This window comes from Stegodyphus dumicola, chromosome 2 (genome assembly GCF_044657685.1).
Source record: "Stegodyphus dumicola isolate Sdum_Otavi_A_Nest chromosome 2, ASM4465768v1".
In the NCBI taxonomy this organism is placed as follows: domain Eukaryota; kingdom Metazoa; phylum Arthropoda; class Arachnida; order Araneae; family Eresidae; genus Stegodyphus; species Stegodyphus dumicola.
Genome location: NC_140769.1, coordinates 270,111,557 through 270,124,797, shown reverse-complemented (window position 1 = coordinate 270,124,797; position 13,241 = coordinate 270,111,557). Strand labels below are relative to the sequence as shown.

The 13,241-nt window shown below is 30.6% G+C and overlaps 1 protein-coding gene across 1 annotated transcript in view; it reads right to left on the bottom strand.

The window, feature by feature from the left end:
- Nucleotides 1–13,241, bottom strand: part of Fak (protein tyrosine kinase 2 Fak) — a 90,850-nt gene that overhangs the window by 59,630 nt on the left and 17,979 nt on the right. The window contains exons 8-11 of the mRNA XM_085812138.1: nucleotides 5,640–5,717; nucleotides 2,452–2,562; nucleotides 965–1,076; nucleotides 6–27 (exon numbers count right to left, since the gene is read on the bottom strand). Coding sequence (XP_085668264.1) covers nucleotides 6–27; nucleotides 965–1,076; nucleotides 2,452–2,562; nucleotides 5,640–5,717 — 323 coding nt within the window. The remainder of the gene's footprint in view (nucleotides 1–5; nucleotides 28–964; nucleotides 1,077–2,451; nucleotides 2,563–5,639; nucleotides 5,718–13,241) is intronic.

Below are 13,241 nucleotides of genomic sequence, written 5' to 3'. Positions count from 1 at the left end.
CTCACCTTAAACTTGGACATCGTTCATCTAAAAAGGAAAAGAAAAAATAAATAATATCAGTATCCATTAATAGCTTAAATTAAATATCAGTATACATTAACACATGAATATGTAAGAATGAGAATAGGTGCAATCTTCAGTCAAGAACTACCCAAAAAAAAAAAAAAAAAAAAAAAAAAAAAGCAAATGCAGGTGTAATCAAATCCGACCATGCAAAAATTTTGAAAAAAGAACTGAAGAATATACAGTAGCTTATATAATATGCAAGAAACAATAATCACAACCTATATTTTGTTCGAAATTTATCTACCAGTTGAGTCTTTCTTAGGATAGTAGATTTTCCATATTCTTTACGTAATGTTTTTACTTCATTTTATGCTTAATTATTAATATAAGGTCATATGATAAAAGTAAAAGAAAAGTTAACCAGTTAACAACATCATTTCCAAATTTTTGATCTACAGAAAAATATTCGTTTTCATTTTATCATCAACTGCAAACATCTGTTCTTATTTTAAATTTGCATACTTTTTTGTTTAAAAATAAAGATTTGTGAGAAAATAGAAGTTTTATTTCATGCGAAAAAAATTACTGCTATTCTTTTATTAAAATACCTGAAAAAGAAAATAGCATTACAGAAAAAAAAAAAAGAGGTTGTTATTACAACACTCAAAAAGGGGGGGGGTAATAATGGCATTTTCACACAAATTAATTTTTTTTTTAGCTCATGAGAGGAAAATTAAGTTTAAACATTTGAGTAGCATAATTCTTTTACAGTAAAGATAATTATTATACTTCTTTTGCTGAGTTATAGCATCATAAAACATTCTGAGAACTCCTGAGAATAAAGAAAGCAATGACAAAAAAGCATTTTTAATAATGACCGTTTCTGAAAAAATATCACAGAATATGTTACATTACTTCTCATTCTAAAGTTAAATATAAAATGCAATATAATATGTACTTCTCTTGTTCCAAAAGGAAGTTTGGGTTTTATGGACTAGTCTGCAGTAACCATCAATAAGGTCAGCCATACTTTCTGCAACTGCTAAAGTTGGGCATGATATACTCAGCATCTACAGATGAAATTAGGGATGAATAGTCAGGTGTTATATTTATTCTAATGAATGATGCTTATCCAACACTAATTATTCACATTAATTACACTCTATAATATCCTTGTAAACATAAGAGAAAGAAAACTTATGGTAAGTTTACATCCACGAATGAAAAAGCTCTTTTTAACACAAAAGTAAAAATTGAAAAAATCTGTAATATATAATAAAAAATATATAGGATTAAGATACAAAATTTCTAAAAACTAATAATGAATAAAATATTCAAAAATTAAGAGACAAAAAGATAAAGAAATTTAATAAAGAGAACTAGAAGTACAAAAAATTGTGTCAACATAGACTTTGTAACAGCAAAAATAATGTTAAGACACAAAACTGGATATACAGGCTATGAAACTTCAGAATTGGAAAAGAGAGCTCCAAACTTCTGCCAGAGACTCCTACATGGCACTTTCTGACTATACACAACATCACAAACAAGTCACAAAACAGCATTTATGACACAAAGTAGTAAATCACCAAAATAGTTATATGATAAACCCATGATGGAAACATACAGTTTTTATATGGCAACTCAGTTATACACGTAGCACTGTATAAGCCAGTATGCAATGCCAAATTGCCATATGTAGAATTTGCACAATTCTTGGAAATTTTTTAATAAACAAAAACAGATCACTATGTACATGGAGAGAATAACAGTGCAAAATAGAAAGCTTTCTTGAAAAAGATCAGAGTTTTGGTATTACCGATGTTTCTTACTTTCTTAATTTGATTGATTGATTACTCTTGTACGTCATTCTTAGTGCAGCATCAGTTTGAAAATGGCTATTGCTTTTTCCCACATTATACTGGCAAAAAATTAGTCATCAATTAGTTTGTGAATGCTCTTTGAAGTAGCCAATAAGTTCATGACTTTTTGGTAAGGGTGCAGATGATCAGAAAGTACCTCATATATCTTCAAATTAAACAAAATTTTGTCTATGCCCAGCATCAAGTTCTCTATTCAACAGACAATTTCTCTGGCATATCTACGAGACCCACTGAGAAACAGCTCTGAAGATCAAATTAATAGAGCACTTCAAATAGTTGCACATCTATCTGAAGAAGCTATTAATATTCTTCCCATACTTTCAATAAATAGATGAGCAGTCTAAGTCAAAGAATATATAATAATTGTGATCTGAGGAAAACTATTACTTCAGCAATTATTAGAAACCTCACCAGAAGACACAAGAAAATGGGTCGAATGACCAGATAGCAATTTAAGAATAGTTTATGCTAACTAATAATAAAAACATATATTTTTATGAATGAAAACAATCAGTGAAAGCAAGCGTACAACAAAATAAATATATGCATATATAAAACAAACCTCAGATGCACCAGCTATCTTCAGTTGCAAAATGGCTTTGCAACCAGATTCATATTCAGATTGAACAGTTTGTAATGATTGCACCTGATGAAAGCTTGCCATGTGGGTAGGCTGAAAACACAGTCTGATGTTAAAATGGATAGCTAATTTAAATAAATTTTTATACAGTATTTCAAAGAGAAAGAAACACAGTGAAAAAATGTTCCACTGAAAGTGAAACAGTTTATCTTTCACTGAAGATGAAACTTGTTACTTTAATGCAAATAAAATATACAAGTTAAAAGACATTAAATGACTTAACCCCTTAACTGCCGTGGGCATGTATATATGCCTTGCTCAGCTAATATGTTAACTGCCCCGGTCCCTTCCAAAATACTATCAATTGCTTTGCGCTGCTATCCATAAAATTATTCGCAAAGCTTTGGAATGCAATACCACAATGGCTTTGACAAAGTAAGTGAAGGAGGATACTATTTCAGAGAAGTGTGGGGAGAAATTGGAGAGAGGGATGTGTCTAAAGCGGTGAAAGTAATGACTGAGCGGTATTGGCTGGTGTTGTTTGAGTAAAACGTTTTTTTTTTATTATTATTATTATTATTCTGTGTCCTCCGTTTTCGTTTACTTTCTGTAGCAGATTCCAGGAAGAAAGAAAGATATAACAGATGTTTCAAACCCATTTTCCTTTTTCGAATTATTTTTTGATGAACTGCTCGCACTTCATATTGTTACTGAAACTAACTGTTTTGTAGACGAGTATATGAACCAACACCTTGCAAATGAAAAATCAAGAACAAAATTGTGACATTCAACCAGTTCAGAAGAAATATATGTTTTTTTAGGCATACTGATTTTACAAGGTATAACACTGAAACTTGATATTACACTTTACTGGTCTAAAAATGAATTGATCGAAACTCTATTTTAGGGATCTTTCTTATTATAAAAACATCATTTTTATTATACTTACATCTTTTTATTATACTTTTACTCAACACATTAAATTTTGTGCATTCATTTTTTCTTTTATTCTTTATTTTGTGAAAGTAAACAGTTTTCAAAAAGTAAAACTTGCACTTATTTTCCCCCTAATAAATCGCATATCAACACGCGCCTACGTGAAAAACCGTGGCAGAGGGAAATTAATCTTGTACATTTTCCACGGCAGTTAAGGGGCTAATGGACTAATATCACAAATATTTTTTATCACAGTTAAAACTGTAGAAGTTATCAAAAGAATTTGTTAATGTTACATTTTAAAATATTTAATTTGAATATTCTTTGTATGATAGGATATATTAAGCTATTACTATTCAGGTACAGAGAAAGTAGTGAATCTTATGTGTTCGTGGTTTTCAGTTCATTCTTCTTTTAGGGTATAATTTTTTTTTTCCTGTTTATTATTAAGAAAATCTATTTGTTTTGTTTGAATATGAATGCTATCCAAGTTCTATCCTCCAAACAGACATTTTGCATTCTTTAGGTCTTTTGCAAGACTTAAGATATTCTTTATAAAGATTATTAAATTTTTGTCTCACAACCATGCATATATTGGGAAGAATGACTCAATGTTCTCAATGGATATCAAATATATTATGTAGGTGATGAAATTATCTTCCTTTTACATATTTTATAGTAGAGCAAACCTTTTGCATATTCTTTTGACTCTCAGCGCTGTGTTTCTGTGCCAAAAATTCAACCACTTGGCTAACTGTAAATGCAAAGTTTCTGCATTGAAGATAAGCTTTACATTAGTAAAAAAATACTGAATGGGTGCAATCAAATACATTTTATACACAATTGGTATCATATGATAAAATCAAAATTGTATAATTTCTGCTAAAGGAAAAAGTTTGGATTATGAGGGAAGAGTTAAGAAAGGTATAGAATAAACATGTTGAAGAAGACTTTTTGAAATGGACTGCATTGAAAGAAGCTATAATTTGTCAATAGCTGGACATATGCTTCAGATAAAAGCAAATGAATTTGCCAGACACATTGAACAGACTAAAAGAGAATAAACAACAAATTTAATAACTGCACATAATAATAATTGCAATTAAATCATAATATTTTTTAATTAAATTTATTACTCGCTTCGTTTGAGATGTAACAATGTTAGTTTTTTCTTTGTTATTCAATTTTTACACATTTTTTGCAAGAAAATTCATTTTTCTTATTGGATTAGATATCATGAAACAAACTTCTGATCCCTTGAAGATCACTATAATGGGGTTTGACTGTATATATGACTGCAACCCCCCCCATTAATTATACATGGAATTCTATATGGATAAAATGCATGATACTGATGATATAAGAATATTAGTACAAAGAAAAAATTTCAGGAAAGAGAAGTTGAAAAGGAGCAAAAGAATGAACTGAAAGCAATATCCAGAATAGACTGAATATGGGAAATTTTTTTTTTTTCATTATTTTATATTTTCAAAACAAGTGAAAAAAGTTTTTTTTTTTTTTTCCCCCTATAGAAACTGATAACTGCCCAGACACAGAATTAACAACTGTACACATTTTTTATTGTCAGGCCATCCTTGCTGAATTGTTAAAAATTCAAGTCTTATTTAAGAGACCAAACCTCTATGATGATAACATTTGCAGATTGTGAAAGCTGTCATCTTTGCTCATGGCACTATATGGATAGGCTTTATAATAGACACGACAACAACAAAAAGAAACCCTAAATCCCTCATTTCTCTGGTACTATAATTATTGTAAATATTTTTCTAATTTAATGCTTTTGGAGAGTTTTCTAGAATTACTATTCATTAACAACTTTTCTTTTAAAAATTAAAACAGACATATAAACCCATATTTTTGAGTGGAACTAAAATTTAATAAAACGAAGCCTTTTGGTAAAGTATGAGAGTAAAAATTTCAAATTTTATCTCATGGAAATTTTTATGATCAGAAAAATTTCGTAAGAATGCATACAGCTATTTGCTTAAAACTAATTAGAAAATATTTCCACTCAAACTGGAAAATTCGAAAAAGATTAACTAAATTTCTTACTTTTTATACTATAATCATACATATAAAGCATATTTAAATTCAAGCACAATGTATTTATTCAAAAATTTTCTCTGTACGATTCACAACTTAATAATATTCGATGACCACAAACTCACTAACCATAATACTCAATGATTCATTAAAAATTCAATAAAACATACCTGAGGTGCCCTATCTGTTAAATAACTGATTCCAAGATCAGGTCCTATAACCAGTTCAATGGGCACACTCCAACCACCCTGTGTACAATCAAAAAATTAATTCTCATCAAATTTTAATCATCATACACTTCTGTTCATAAAGTAGAAAAGATAAAATGAGAAGTCTTACTTTATACACATACATAAACAGATATGCATATATAATTTTTTATTTATTTATTTAAGCTAAAACTAGCTGCTTGCATGGCTAGGTGCCTAAAAAAGTTATATATATATATATATATATATATATATATATATATATATATATATATATATATATAAAACATATTTACTTATTTTTAATAAATCTAGCTGTACAACTTCAGGAGTCCAGCTAGTTTTTTATTGTAATAGAGATGAAGACTGCATTTGTTGCTTTTAAATCGCTAGTTTAATAACAGATAGATTAAATTTGAAAGAGAAATATTAAATATCTTGTGTTTCCATGAATGGTAACAACACACTGGCATATAGAAGATAAAAAAATTTTATTTTAGGCAGTGACAACACCTGTCTATTAAATTGCCAAGTCTGTTGATTAAATCTGAAAGACAAATATCCTACATTCTGCCAAGTAGCAACACATTTATTTCAAATATCTGAGGGTACTTACGTATTATCGCAACCAGGTTGGCGCGATTTGTAAGTTTGAGTAAAAAAGTATGAATAGAAAGAAAATGTACATTTATTAATTACAGATAATTTTTAATACAGTTTTTTATATTATTTTGTTTTAAAATATAAAATAGCAATTAAACCCTTCCGGTTTCGAATTTGAATAAGTTGCAGAATTATTTTTTCAGCGGAAATCTTTTGGCTATTGCTTTTAGCACTGACTGAAAACCGTATTCGCCATAACCATGTACACTTATTTTTACTTAAAAAAACATCCCAGAATTTCACAAAAATGGCATTGCGCACACTCTTGACTTTATCCATCTACACTGCTATTTTCTCATAAATTACAAAAATTTGCATGAAAATGCAGGAAAATTTTGTGAATCTCCATATGCTCTTTTTACAAAACTACGTATAACACGTAGGGTTGCCATAAGTAAGGTCGCCAAATTTGGCAATTTATGTGAATTTTGGCCTGGTTGCATTAAAACGTAAGTACCTATCTGAGTTTTCTGATTAAAGTTGAAATATAAATATCTTATGTTTTTCCAAGCGGCAACACATTACTTCTAAATTACTGAGTTTGTTAATGAAAATTTCATCATAACATGAATAAGAAACTAATTCAAAATTCAGGCCTTCAAAGACCATATGTGTTCCAAATTTGATGTCTCTACATACCATCATTTTCTGCAATACAAGGAACATACATACAATTTCTTTATTATTCAACAGTAGAAGTGAAATATTTAATAATATGAGCTTATCACATTCAGCCATAGACATACAGTTTTTTTTCGGGGGGTCTTCAATTTACTTCAAAATTAACAAAATAAAATTTTCAGATGATATGCAGTTTATGTTTTTGTTTTACTTTTAGGGTGCACAATTTATTAGAAATATTTTATGATGTTTCAGCAAAAAAGAAAAGTGGCTTTTTTTTTTTTTTTTTTTTACATTTCTTTAACATTTTGATACTAAGGAAGCATTTATACTGTGACATAAGCAGAATTTCATTGCTAGATGGTAAGACAGCTGCATAGAAAATGTGGTATGTGGTGTAATGTGTTTTATTTTAATGTTCTAAGCCTCTACTTCTATACCAAGAATGGTAGAGGAAAAAAATCTGATGTGTACACCACATGACTTCCTTGTACGGAATATTAAATTATATGCATTTTTTCTTGCATTTTATTTAAACTTATTAGATTGAATTAAACCTACTTTGCCGACCGTGCATAAACCAAAATAGAATAAATGTATTCTTTAAAGTTCACTTTGTTTACCATAACAACACTCTGGTGCTAGGTTTACTTAACAGTATTATATTTCATTCATATTATAACTCAGAATGCACAAAATGTATATCATTTAAAGAATTATCTAATCGTTGCCACATGTTCTATTCAAATACTATAATAAAGCTAGAACGATGTATAAAAGAAATTAAGCAAACAAAACAAAAAAGAAAAAGTTTTTCACAGACGATTGAGTATTTCTCATTTAATTAATTCAGTTCTCACTTTGCGAGAAGGCAAAAATACATAAAAACTCAAAATATCTATATTAAAAATTACGAAGTAAATCTCAAACGCTTTTTTCCTTGAAAACATTCCAGAAAGAATTAAGCATGATTTAATTGGCAATAATAAATGAATGCGTTATCTTTGTTGTTGCGAAGCTAAGTTTCTCTAGATTGGCAACAAATCCACTAATCTCCTGTTTCAAATGTAAACATCAATGGCCGCCATTAAAAACAGGCTTAGCGGCAATTAAACAACTTTAAAATTGCTAATAATTCTAAAAATATTGCACACAGATTTACTAAAGGCATAAAATCCTTAACCGGAAGATAAAAACAACATAATTCAATCATTTTTAAAGCAAAAAATGTACAATTTACAAACATATAGGAGTAAAGAAACAGATCACTGAGCCGGGTAATAGAGTGGATATATATATCAATATATTTATATACATTTGGTGCGGCCGATTGCAACCAAAATATGAGGCGCACATCTACATGTTATAGCAGTCCTATATACAAAATTTCAACGTTCTGAGGCTACTCGTTTTCGAGTTATGCGAGGTACGTACACACGCACGTACATACATACGTTCGTACAGACGCCATGAAAAATTCTCTTCAGAATTAATTTTAAAGCAGTTTTATAATTTTTTTGAAGGAAAACAGTATTTTATTCTATCCTTACGTACAGATATCATGCAAAAACATCGTTAAATTGCATTCGATAGCGGTCAAAATGGATATTTTCGCTGAAATATGCTGCCTGAAACTTTTCGCGATTACAATACTTCCTTTTCACTTCGTACAAGGAAGTAAAAAGGAACCCAACAAATTTCAACAAAATAGTGATGTTATTTCCCACTTCCATTAAATTTTATCATTCAGCCTCCACATTAGACTAAGAAAATTTTCAGCATTTGACAAAGAAACCTGATAAGGTTAAGATTCTGATGTTTTCTTTTCACTGACAATTTTGAACTGCCTAACATTTTGCTGTGGTACTGGTAGTAGAACATTTATTTCATTTTACATGTTTCTGAAAATAGAAAAAGGAAAAATTTAGAATTTCCTGATAAAGTGCATATTGCCAGGATTTTAAAGTCGCCATTAATTTGAGCAGACTGAAATACGCATGAGTTAGCCTTCCTTAACTGGCAATGGCTTAGACCAGGACACGGCAAACCGTGGCTTGCAAGCCAAATGTGGCTTTTTGGCTCCTTGAATGTGGTTCAATATGCCATTTCCTGTAGAGTTGCAGTCATGTAAACACAGCTGTCACTATTGATTCTCCCGCCAACTGTGAATTCCATTTCTTGCAGGCAAAAGGGAACAGTGCAGTGGAAATTCATTGGAGGAATGAGTCGGGTAGCTTTACGATTGATGGCATTGTTCATGAATTGTGTTGAAAGTTTAAAGATGGCCAAACTGATGAGCGTGATGAAGGGGGTCAAGGACCCTATTCGGTCGCTACAAAGGACCCAAGTCTATCGCTACAGACAACATTTTTCCATGAGTTGACCAAGCAGTTAAGGAAAATTGAAGGTTCACCATAAGTGAATTATCGATGAAATGTCCGGAAGTTTCAAGATCTTCCCTATACTCTATCGTTACTGAACAGCTTCGCTACAGAAACGTTTGTGCTTGCTGGGTCCCACAGATGTTGATTGACGACCAGAAAACTCACCGAATGGCTGCAACTTTAGAGTTTCTTGACCATTACAATACTGATGGAGAAGATTTTTTGAAATCCATTGTGACAGGTGATGAGACATAGATTCAATATGACATGCCTGAAATGAGAAACACAACAATGGATACACACAAATTCTCCAACAAAATTCAAACAAACCTTCAACAACCGTAAGATTATGGCAGCAGTTTTTGGGGGGCCAAAAAAGTGTGTTGCTTGTGGAGTTTATGCAGCCTCGAACAACAGTTAATGCAGATTCATACTGTGAAACTTTCTGACGCTTATGGAGAGTTATTCAAAACAAACAAAGAGGCATGCTGACTTCTGGAATTTTTCTGATCCACGACAATGCCTGTCCTCACAGCGCTCGTGTAACCCAACGGCTCCTTCAGCGATTTCAATGGGACATTTTTGAACATCCACCATATAGTCCCAACCTAGCGCCAAGTGACTTTTATCTTTTCTCTGAACTGAAGCAGTGGCTTGAGGGGCAGCACTTCCAAAATGACGTGGAGCTCAAACCATCACAACTCACTTTCAATCATTGGCAAGAAATTTGATGAAGAAAGTATTGCAAAGCTTGTTCACAGATATGACAAATGCCTCAATCGTCAAGGTGATTACACAGAGACATAATCCGTATTTTACATTACTTTTGGTAATAAAATCTTTTTTGTATATTCACCCGTCTTTTCTTTATAGCCCATTGGAGGTTGAAGAAAAAAGTAGCCTACGTACTACACAAAAACCATCAAATTTTAGACAAGCATGAAAACAACTCAAAACATATCCATCAAAGTTTTTCCTCGGAAACCTTTTTGCACCGATTTCGGTGTTTTGATTGTGCTGATTATATATCAAATTGTACTGTTGTAGTAATTGACATATGCTAAATTATAACTAATGAAATCCTTTAAATTAATATACCATTCAATGACAGTTTTAACTTGAATGAGAAACCAAATAACGTAAAAAATGAAATTTAGTTTCAAAATATCAGGATTTTTAGCTTCTAGACTTTTCAAATTTGAAGTTTTTCCAGTGCCTGAAACAAAAATTTTCCTAGAAACTGAATTTAGGCAACATAAAATGCATAGAAAATGTTTAGGTTGCATATAATATGAAAAACACTTTAAAATGGAAATTTCTAAAAACTAAAAACCCAGATATTTTGACATGAAATTTCATTTTTATGTTATTTGGCGTATCAAGTTAAAATTGTCATTGTATTGATTCTAGTAAGATTTTTTCTGATATATTGATAAATGGGCCATTGTACTGATTTCAGTACAGTTGTGCTAACAAGAATAACACTGATATCTGCACTCAACTGTGTCCCTGCCTCGATACAAAGCACTCGTTTTATGGGATTTAACCTATTGAAGAATTCCTTCTGTTGCCAGTATAATTGCTTATCTTCTTGTGTGACTCTTCACCACCTACAGCTACTTGTTCGAAAATGGGCTAGTGATATCACACTAGGTTAGTGACTCTATGCAAACATCCATACATGTAAACATGCATTTCTATTTCCTTGTGTCCCAGGAAACCATTGTTTTTTTGCCTAACTGCTGTCAGCTGGTCCTCAACCATTTTTCTATTTCTAGCCCTATTTCATTCCTTCTCATAATAATAAGGCTACAAAGAAGCGGGGAAGATAAATAGAAGATGAAATCCCCACGAAATTCAAGTTGAATGGAGAGACTTTCATGTTTATTCAAAACTCAAATGGCCTTCTGACCTGCCTTATTTGATAGGGAAAATTGGCTAATAAAAATAAATCAAATGTGGAGAGACACTTCACAACTAGACGTGTCATTTATAGTACTAATTATCCTGCCGAGGATGCAAGGAAGAAAGCAGTTGAGGAACTTCAGAAGAATCGTGAAAAAACAAGTTCTGTGTTTAATTACTGGATGCAATCTTCCAATAATGTTAATACTGCAAGTTTTGTGATTAGTCAAGAGATTGCTAAAAGAGGGGAACCACATACAAATAGTGAATGCATAAGAAGTTTTTTTATAAATGCATACAAAGAGCTATTTTGAGATTTTAAGAAGCAGATATTCTAAAAAAAAAAATTAAAGGGTTACCATTGTCTGCTAAAACAGTGAAAGTTAGAACAATCAAAATGTTTTCAAATATAACCAACCAGCAAGTCTAAGATCTTAAATTGTTTTCAGCTTTCTCAACAGCAGTTGATGAGTCTTGTGACATAAATAATATAGCACAAGTTTCACTTTCTATACAATTTATTTCATCTACAGGTCCCAAAGAACTTCTTTTAGGATTATTGTCCCTCAAAAGTCAAACACATGGAGAGGATATAGCAAATGCTGTAATTAGATGCACTGAAGAACACCAAATATATCATCAAAAATTTAAAAACAACTACATGCGAAATCATAATTGACGTTATGCCTTAAAAACTTGCTTAGAACTGAAGGTATTATTGACCACAAAATTCTTCTCCAGTCAGTTGTCCAGTGGAAGCAACAAAGGACTTATTAAGTGTAAAACAAAATGCCAAAATATGAAATGTCTTTTCATGAAAAAAAAAGATAGGAAGTGTAATCCAAATTTAATTTTAAGGCTATTATGTTGCAACAAGTAGGTTAACAATTTTCATTTTACTTATATATATATATATATATATATATATATATATATAATAAAAGTTTTTTGATGGCTTTCTTTCAATTTTTTTTCATCAAAATAGTATTTGTATTTTTAGGGAATGCACGTCTTTTAAATAATAACCTTATCATGATTTTTTTTTTTTTTTCCATATTCTGCTTAAACAGAATTTGTCATTCTATAGAATGGCTAGATATTATATACAATGTCAATTATTGGCTAGATAATTGACAATGTCAATTATTGGCTAGATAATTGACATTATTGGCTAGATAATTGGCTAGATATTATTGGCTAGATAATTGGCTAGATATTATTGGCTAGATAATTGGCAATTATTGGCTAGATAATTGATAATGTATGGAAAGTACATAATAGTTCTCATATTTCATACTTTTCCTAAAAATGCCAGGCATTCTACAAAATGCCAGTATTTCATATACTGCCGGTAGCATAAATAACAGTACAGAAAGGACAATTATGGAGAAGTTCTATAGTTAACTAGGTAACATAATATGGCATCAAAAATGTCTTTCATCAAGAAAGGGTAGAAAAGGGTCAGTGTCCAAACTTTCAAATTCAATGTATTTATTGCATCAGTATCATAAATTTCAGTATAAAAAAGCATTCCATTATTGCATTTTAAAGTTAGACTTATTCTCATAAGACTACTATATGCATATTAAGATATAAAAAAAAGTATCAACGATAATTTTAGCAACATGTGGTATTAAAATAAGAAGCAACTACATGGCTTTTTAACGATAATTTTAAGGATAAGTACTAAGCCTAAAAATATTCCTTTAAAATGTTATTCCCAATACAAAAACTTGTTGAGCTTGAATAGCTTTTGCTCAAAAAACTAAAAAACTGGAAAGTGGCTCATTATCCAATAAGGTACAAAATTAGCATAAATATTAACATAACTTATAACTGAAAAACATCAAATTACTGATTAAAAATTACTTTTATTTTTAATAGGTCACTTTCTGCACTAATTTAGCAAAGTACTGTTATTTAAAAGATTAAAGGCAGATCTTATACCAATGAATAAGCAATCAATAGCTTGCCATTTTGCCAAAATAAG